This window comes from Hemicordylus capensis, chromosome 5 (assembly GCF_027244095.1).
Source record: "Hemicordylus capensis ecotype Gifberg chromosome 5, rHemCap1.1.pri, whole genome shotgun sequence".
NCBI classification, from domain to species: Eukaryota; Metazoa; Chordata; class Lepidosauria; order Squamata; family Cordylidae; genus Hemicordylus; species Hemicordylus capensis.
This window is the reverse complement of record NC_069661.1, coordinates 61274605-61283752: the sequence shown is the minus strand read 5'-3', so window position 1 is coordinate 61283752 and position 9148 is coordinate 61274605. Positions and strand designations below refer to the sequence as shown.

General features: G+C 48.1%; 1 protein-coding gene across 1 annotated transcript; it reads right to left on the bottom strand.

The window, feature by feature from the left end:
• Positions 1–4325: 4325 nt before the first annotated feature.
• Positions 4326–7993, bottom strand: POU4F2 (POU class 4 homeobox 2). The gene is made up of 2 exons (XM_053251583.1): positions 7349–7993; positions 4326–6840 (listed from the first exon to the last, which is right to left on the bottom strand). The coding sequence occupies exons 1-2, from the start codon at positions 7610–7612 to the stop codon at positions 5902–5904; spliced, it is 1203 nt and encodes a 400-aa protein (XP_053107558.1). The 5' UTR covers positions 7613–7993; the 3' UTR covers positions 4326–5901.
• Between the last annotated feature and the right edge of the window lie 1155 nt (positions 7994–9148).

Sequence of the window (9148 nt, the reverse complement as noted above, 5' to 3'; positions counted from 1 at the left end):
GGAAAGGGGAGAAAGACTGTCCACCTAATTACAATTGATTTAAAAAAAGCCTTTAGATTTTGCTGCTTCTTCAAGATGTGATTAACAGTTTCTTTTATATGCTCAAGCAGTAGACACAGAGAGAAGAAAGAGAGTGGGGGCATCACCTAGTCTATCACATAGATTTACCCTCCGAAGATCCAGTTTTACGAAATAAAAATGGAAAGTCGTGCAGAATATGGCGAGGGGGGGTTGGGAATCCCGACTTTCGCTCTGGGGCGAGATTTGGCGAAAGATCAACAAGAAAAGGCGACACCGCTCCCTAATTAGGTTCCTGCAGTTAAGAGATGGATGCTTTTATTGTCTCCAAAACAAAGCACCCGCTGGTTGCCTGAACCTTTCCTGTTCGCAGAGTCCTTCCCTTTTGCAGTCTGAAAGGAGAGAGGCATTCCTTGGGCCCAGGTCCTGCCTCCACCGTTTCATCCTTCTTTAATACGTGATTAAAGATCTGACCGGAGGATACACACTGATTCCAAAAGTTTCCCTAGCTGCACATCATATACAGCGATACAGAGATGGAGCTTGAAAGCTCTATGTGTTCAATAGCTGTTCTTTTCTCTTCTTTTTAAAGGCGATTCCTTCCTCCCTTCCTTCCTTCCCACATTTTTGACTTTCTAAGCAGCTTCCTATTATCGCCACTTAATTTTATTTCCATTCTCGCCAAGTTAAATAGAAAGCCTGGCTCACAGGGGAGCTGCCATGCGCCTACAGACTAAGGATGTCAAGCAGAGCCTGGCTGTGCAAAGTTAATTTCAATTCCCGAGGAGGGTTTCACATTCCAGCTCACTGTGACCCGCAGTAATTAGCTGAGATAACGAATGATTACTTACTTATTCCTTGTAATTATCTGGATTTAATAATTCGCTGTGTAATTTATTAATTCGCCCGTAATAGCCTTTAAGTGAATGGCTCATTTAAGAGGGCCAAGAGGAAACGCGAAGCCTATAAGAAAGACTTCATGCCTTGCACAGGGGCCTTTAGACGAATCTCGTTCTTCTGTCCTTGAAGTCCTTCTTAGGGATTCTCGTGCTTTTTCGGGGACTCGGAAATGCCTGCCTGCCTGGGCCCTTTCATCTCTGCATAGGTATGGAGTTGGCATCCCCTCTCCTCTTCCTCTGTTTCTCCTCTCTTAGAATGGGCCATATTAATAATTTCCAGAGCCACCCTAACTGCAAGATTTCCACCAACAGAATCTTCACTGGTCGATTTGTAATGGTGGGTGGGGTGGGGTGGGGTGGGGTCGGATGGCCCCACTGACAACAAACAACAACAACAAAAGGATGGAGTTTAAACTTGAACTACTAAAAGACCCTGAACAGCACTTTTTGCTGAATTCTTATTTTAATGATAAGGCTATGTTGTTTGTTGACCGTCCCGAATTCCTGGAAGTCAGCAATAATTGCCACTTCGAAGTTTTGAGGTGGCCCTCTATCCCTCCAAGGCAATGCGTTCAGACTAATGCTTTTTGGGAAATGCAACAAAGAAGTCGTCGTCATTGCCCCTGTCATAACTCCATCAACACTATCTCCTCTCCCACAGATTCAGAGGTTTAAAGCATAGCACTAACAGAAATGCTTAGAAGAACATCAGCAGTAGACAGAATAGCATCGAAGTTCTGCTTGCTTGCTGACAGAATCCCAACCCCGTGTGTGTGATCTGTGTGATATGGAAAGTGAGAAAATATGAGAGCCTCTTTAAGAAGCACTCTGGTAATTGAGCCAGATTAGACTTAATCCGAAGCACAAGAAACAAGAGAAGGAGTGGAAAGAGCTCCAACCTCCCGTCACACACACTTTTTTCTTTTTGTATGTAGCCCCCTCTCTCCAAGACTTAAGTACAGCCCTGAGCCAGGAATGCTGCGCAGGTCAGTTCTGAGGGCTGACAAATATCCCTCAACAAATGGATTCAGTCTGATTTGACTGATAGCGTCAATAGTATCCAATAGTATCAGGGCGTCAAGCAGCGCCTTTTTGGTTGCTCAAAGTGTCTTCAAAATGGCATTTTGATGCCCATGAATATAGCGGCTTTGTTAAAAAGAATCGCATAACTTAGTCTCAGATTGCAGCATCTGCCCATTAGGAAATCAAAATAGTCTGTGGTCTAGCAAATTAACCTTTTTTGGCTGGCATTCTTCTTCAGTTTATCAAACAATAAACCTGCACAAACAGGATCGCAAGTAACAGACAGTTAATAACTTCCTGTGTGCTTGTGATTAAACCTTTGTCATCAAACCAGGCTTTCCACCTAAAAAAGCACAAGTGAAAGACAAATACTCCATTATTTGAATTCATAGGGCCCTTAATTAACATAGGGTGAAAAAAGACTTATCGACCTAGTAATGGTGATATGGCACTGTTGTGAACTGCTACATCAATTTCGCAAGAGGTAATATTAATCCTTGTGCGGGAGCCCCTTCTTTTCTAATCTCTGGGACCGGTACAAAACCTACGGACTGATGTCAGTTCAAAATATTAAATGGCTTCCCTGCCTTTGAATTCTTTCCTTCTTTCTTTCTTGGCATTTTGTTTTGTTAAACGTATTTGTAGAAAGTTCGCATGTAAGCATATTTTCCAAGATCAAATGTTATTACGTTTAGTTTGCCGAGTCCCTATAGCAAGAAGCTGCCACATCCATCTCTCTTCCACTTCTACCCCACCCACCCCGCAGTTTCTCAATTCACTCCGCCTCTCTCTCTCTCTCTCTCCTCCCTTCTGTGAGAGAGAAGAGACAGCCTCTGGCAAACTGGCAAGATTGAACTGAGAGCAAGATAACACCGAGGAGCTGTCCTTGGTGCTGAAAGCACTGGCGGCAGGAAGCACACCGGCTGCAGTAGCAATATCATCATTGTCACCGATAATCAAAGGTGGAGGGAATAAATAAAGTGCGAAAGGAAGGGCAGGAGGCTATCTCTGTGCTCTCACTTTTCACTGAAAAAGTATCAACACCACTTTTTCTTTAAACAGTTCTCTCACAGTCCATGCAACTGTGGAGAAGCCTACCAGCCCCTTAGAAATAGCCCATCATGAAATAGTCCACATTTCCTCCTTTCAATTCCACTACATCAAAGGCCTCATCTCCTTGGGCAATAAGGTTACCTATTCACACACCTCTGTTTGATCCTAAAGAAGACACTATATAGAAGATGCAAACCCTTTCTAGGAGCTGCTAGTTCCTTACACCGCAAGAGAGAGAGCGCGCGCAGAGTTCTACGGGGTGTTTATATAGTTCCTTCAGGGCTATCTTTTGATCGCATGGCATCATTTTAATTTAGTTCTTGATCGGGGCAATTCGTGGCCGCTTATCAAACACAAGGGGAAATACAATCTTGGTTGGGGAAGGGGGAGAAGGACAAGAAGAAAGAGAACCAAAAAGAAAAAAGAAAACCTGCTGCCTATTCCTCAGCTCTTTTCCTGGGGCATCTTCGCTCTTCTCTCAAACTGCCTCTCGAACATACGAGCATAGGAAAGATTCTCCATCCAAATAATTTGCAAGATTAAATTTAAAAATCTTTCCACTCCAAATCCTAACTTTGCCTTCAAGATCAATTTGTTTCTTTGGGATATGGTGCTGTAGATAATTTTTTTTTAAAAAAAATTCTAATTTCTTTGAAGCACTTCAAATATTATAGAAAATACAGACAAACAAGAGGACAAGCCATTCTTTTCTTCTCCCCCCCACCCTTTCTGTCCGTCTCTTGATCTTGCCACTTATGCGCTTGACGCTGAGGTGGTGGCGGTGGCGCTGAGCCCCTGGGACTCAACCTGCCCTCGTCATCATCCCCAAAGCCCAGCTAGGAAGAGGGGCTAATTGAATAGCTCCCTTCCAAGGTCCCTGAGCTCCTTCACCAGTCTCCATGCCCCGGGTTTCTCAATCTGGCAATCTATGGCCAGAAGTACGCTTGAGCCAATCCTTGGTTCAGTTCATTCATTCACCATCTGACGGAGTGAGCAAATACTATAGATTCGCACAAGACATATATGAGGGAAACAATCATGCAGCCCTTGTGCTCTCCAGTTCCGATATCTATGGATAATCCGACTATATGAAAGCATTTTAGGAATTAAATTTAGTCAATGGAAAGAGCTGCAAAGAAAAAAAATTCAAAAGAGGGGACAGTCTTCACATTCATGATCCTAAACACAATTGACCTAGAAACAAATCTCAGTGATTTCAATGAATTCTAGTTCATCGCCAACACATTAACCAACACATGCCGCCTTCTGGAAATAGTTTTAGAAACAGTCTATAATGGGTGAAGGTAAAAAAAGGAACCCGGCAAGCATATATATTTTTGTCAATAAAACGTTAAAATCTTTTTTTAATGAAAGACAATTGAACAACATTTTAAATAACTTAATACAGTACCATAATAAATAAACCTTCTATTAACAAAAACAAAGAAATTGTTATAATATACAGAAGTAAGACTTCAAATAGCCTTCAAACGTAACAGCAATACAGCGAAATCTGTAAGAATATAACTGTATGTGCGTCAATTCTGAATGAATTATTTGCAATACACAGCGGTACCACAATCTAAGTACCTTGGGGGGAGGGGTTGTTCCAAAAGAATTGTACCAAACAATGTGGATTTACAAACAGTGCACGATCTCTCTCTTGCCCGCACTTTCTCTCTCTCTCACAACACATATATCATTTTGGATTTTCTACAAACAAAACCTTCAGAAATAACGCAAACCTTTTGCAATCAAAGGAAATCAAGAGTAACTAGCAGATCTGAACACTGACGAGAAATAGCGTTGGAATCCAGAAGAGACAATACTTTGATGAAAACAAACCTAAATCAACAAATCCCACCACACTGCCACTTACTCGAGAGTGCGTCTTTTTAAGTAGCGTGTGGTGGGAACAATCTGGGAATCCCCATTAAATATGTAACGCAGTCAACAAATACCTCCTTGGACAAGTGAGTCAGTCTACACAACAGCGCAGGACAGCCACTATAGAGTGAGAATGCCTTACAAATAAGAATACTTGCTAGAGAAATAGCTTGATTTCAAGTGACAATATACAGATGGCCAAAAGGAAGGGTTTTTTTTTTTAATAAGAAAAAAAGCTTAAGTTCATCAACTCTACCAACCAACATAAAATAATTAATTTACACTAACCATACTTTTTTTCTTTTACTTTTATCAAGACTTTGATGAAAGAGGTGCAATTAATTAGGATGCGCACAAAATGAAGTTACTAGAGAGATAAATTAATAATTTACAGGGGGTTGTTTGGCAGTAATCTAATAATAGATCTGTGAACACAGCAGGACCAGCTTTTCCCCCTCAGCATTATCACTTCAGAGAAGGAAATGGATAATAACCACAGTAAAAATATATATATTTATAATATTTATAATATGCAGTGTAATTGCAGAAAACCTGCCATCTTATTTTTAAAAAATCAAAATACTTTTGAGATGCCTCTCTCACGGTATAAGCGTCAACAACACTAGATTAAAGTTTCAGTCTCTACTCAGTTTATTTTTTTTCCTGAAAAATATCTGCAAAGTGTACTCTTACATCTGAACAAAGGTGATGTCTTTAAGAATAAAAACAACTCTTACTTGATACGTCTTCAGTCTTTTATAAAGATTTCATATATGCCTTCACAAAACCAGTCTCTTTGATGCCAGTTCAAGGCTGAACCTTCAAACCAGGCTATCTCCGCTGCCAACTTTCTAAACTTGACATTTTACCTCTCCACTCACAGTCTGTCTGTGTATGTCTCTCAATCTGGCTCTCTTTCTGAATGTTGATCTCTTTCTCTCCCAGAACGAGAGAGGAAGAAAGGTCTTGTTGCTATGCTCTAGTTTTATTTGCTCTAAAAGCAGAAAGGTGTCCAAAGGCTTTAAATCCCAGCGGAATATTTCATCCGTTTCTGTTTCTGTCTCTGGTTACAGAACCAGACCCGGACCACGTTCTTCTTGAGGTCCAGTTTCTCCGCGATAGCTGCTATTTTTTCCGAGGAAGGACGCGGCTGGATCGCGAAGTAAGCTTCCAGGGACCTCTTTTCGGGCGCAGCGATGGAGGTGCGCTTCCTCTTCTTCTCTGCCCCATTGAAGAGTTCCGGCTTGGTCAGCTTCTCTCGGTGTGATTTCTCTGCCTCTTCCAGCCACGCTTGCAAGATGGGCTTGAGGGCGATCATGTTGTTGTGGGACAGGGTGAGCGACTCAAACCTGCAAATGGTGCTTTGGCTCAGAGATCCCACCCCTGGGATCTTGAGGTTGGCCAGGGCTGAGCCCACGTCCGCCTGAGTCACCCCCAGCTTGATCCTCCTCTGCTTGAACCGTTCGGCAAAGGCTTCCAAATCCCGCGGGTCTGCGTCAACGTCGCTCATGCAGCCCATGTGCGAGGGCAGCCCGTGAGCGTGGGCCATGCTGAGAGCCGCCTGATGCATAGGGTTCATGCTGGCCATGTGGGGAGCGTGGCCCGGCGTGGAGACCACCGAGCCGTCGGGGCCTGTCATGGCCCCCAGCGCCAGCCCCGGCGTGATGTGCTCCAAGAGTTCCCCTTCTAGCGCCTGGTGAGGCTGGTGGTGGTGGTGATGATGGTGGTGGTGGTGGTGCGTGCCGGACAAGGCGGACGGGTGCGAGATGGGCACCGAGGATGAAGAGGCGGCCGAGGTGCAAGGGATGGTGTTCATGGTGTGGTATGTGGCGTCGGGCTTGAAGGGGCTATGGTGCGGCGGGTGGTGATGGTGGCTTTTGCTGGGGGAGACGATGTCCACTGCAGCCAGGGCTTCAGCGCGGGCCAGCAGGCTCTCGTCCAGACCGCCGAATATATTGCTCTGCAATTGCAAATAGAAGGCACACATTACTGCTGCCAAGAGGGAATTGGAATTCGCCTCCTTTCTCCTCGGGGTGCCATTCGAGCCAGCCCCAGCCCTGTTCAGAGAGGGAGAGGGAGTGGGGAGAAAGTTGGGAAGAAGGAAGGAAGGAAGGAATACCGGCAGATTGGGGGAAAGGAGAGAAGGGAGAGAGAGAGGGGGAATGGGCAGGCGATGAGGAACGATAGACAGAAGGCAGGGGAAGAGAGGCAGACGGACAGGCAGGCAGTCCCACTCTCTCGCTCTCGCCCGCCCCAGCCCGGCTTGGCATCAGCATCAGCATCCCAGGTCATAAAAATTCATGGGAGCCCCCTTGAATGCCTCCGCTGGGTTTGGGGAGGGCGCGAGGGCCGGGCTGATTTGCTGCCTGGCCATGAAATAAACATGCGGCCGGGAAGTAAGGGGGCTGCCGCTGCCTCGCCTCCGCCGGCCCTTCCCTTCCCCGCTCCCCGCTGGGGGACCCACCTACCGGCGGGGTGGGCAGGCAGGCGCGCCGCATGGCCTCGGAGGTGCTGTTGCTGCTGGTGCTGCTGCTGCTGCTGGGCGCGCTGCTTCTGGCACTGCCGGCGATGGTGCTGCTGGGCGAGCTGGCCGAAGGCGCGGCGGCGGCGGCCGAGGAAGTGCAGGGAGAGGCGGAGTGCAGGGCCGAGTACTTGGGCTCGTGCAGGCTGCCGCCGCCGCCGGCGTGGGCCATGGCGAAGGGCTGCTTGCTGTTCAGGGACATCATCATCATCCTGGCCGGCGGATGGGGGGCCCGAGCGCCGGCAGGAAAGAAGAGGAGAAGGCGAGCGAGGCGGGGGAATCACGCCGAAGTTGCTGCTGCTGCTGCTGCTGCTCCCGCTGCCGCCTCACCGTCCTGACTGAGCGCGCCTCGCTGGATCTCTCCCCTCTGGAGCAGCCTCCTCCTCCTCTTCCTCCTGCTGCTGCTGTTGCTGCCACTCTCTGCTGTCAAACTGCCCCTACAGCCTCCTCGCCGCTGGCTTTTTACTCGCCTCGGCCCCCCTCCCTGCCTTGTCACTAGACCCCCCAACTCTTTGGGGAAAGTCCCTTCCCTTCCCTCTCCAACCCCCCGAGCGCCGGGTCCTGCTTCTCTGCCTCCCCCTCCCCTCTGCGCTGCTGCTGCTCCTCCCCCCCTTCCCCGCTTGCCGTACCCAACCCGACCCCTCCCTCCCTCTGAAGCTCCTCGGGTCCCCCTTGTCCCGCCCGCCCCTGCTCTCTGCGCCCCAAGAAGCCCCCTCCTCGCCCAGCCGTCAGGATTCAAGCCCAGCTGTTGCTCAACTGGAGCAACAATAGTCCGGCGGCTCTGCCTTCCTCGGCTTCCTGCCCTGCCCTGCCCAGCCCAGCCCAGGCTAACAAGCGGGAGGACTCGAGCAGCGCCCTATTGTTCCTTCCTCAGCCGCTACCACCGCCTCAGCGCTCGGCTGCAGCAGCACACCTTGGCCTGACAGGTGCCTAATGCAAGAGAGACCTCAGAGTAACTGGGCTGTGTGAGTCTTTCTCTCTCCCTCTGTTTCTTTCTGCTCGTCGCCCATTGGATGGAGGAGAGGCTGGGACTGACTCGAGGAGACGCATGCGTCTTGCAAGGGCGCGCGTGTGACTGAGCGAGGGAGAGGCAGCAGCTTGTGGGGTGGGTGAAAGAGGGGTCTCTCTGGCACTGACTGGATGGCGGCAGTGGCTTTGCGAGTGAGTGAGTGAGTGAGTGAGTGTGAGAAAGATGGTGAGAGGTACCTGAAAGGGATATAATCAGGAATATGTTGGCAGGATGTGTGGAAAAGTATGCTAGACGACACAGTGTGAAAAAGTCTGTGAGAAATTCTTATGTGGCGTGCAAGTGGGGGCGGGGATTGGTTGGACAGAGGAAGAGTTGCTGCTAAGCAGCGCTGTGTTGGTGAACTGTGAAGCTGGATCAGATAACGAGGCATGTGCGCGCGTTACAGAATATGTGCTTCGCCATGTATGTGTGTGTGTGTGTGTGTGTTTGTCTTTGTATGTTACTCATCTTGTGTCTGTGGATTGTGAACTGAACTGACCTGAGAGGAGGTATGTAAGTGATGGTTATATGGTGCATATTTGCGTTGTTTTTCTGTGTGGGAGCGCAGCATCTCTGCGTGAGTGCATAAACAGAGCACAGGATGCGCGCGCGCGCGCAAATTGAGACAGGTCTCCCGCTGAGGGTGTTTCAGTCGGTGAGGGACGACAGTACAGTACATACTTATTCCAGGAGGCTGAGGGAGTGAAGTGGAGGAGGGTCTGGATAAATGTGAAAGCC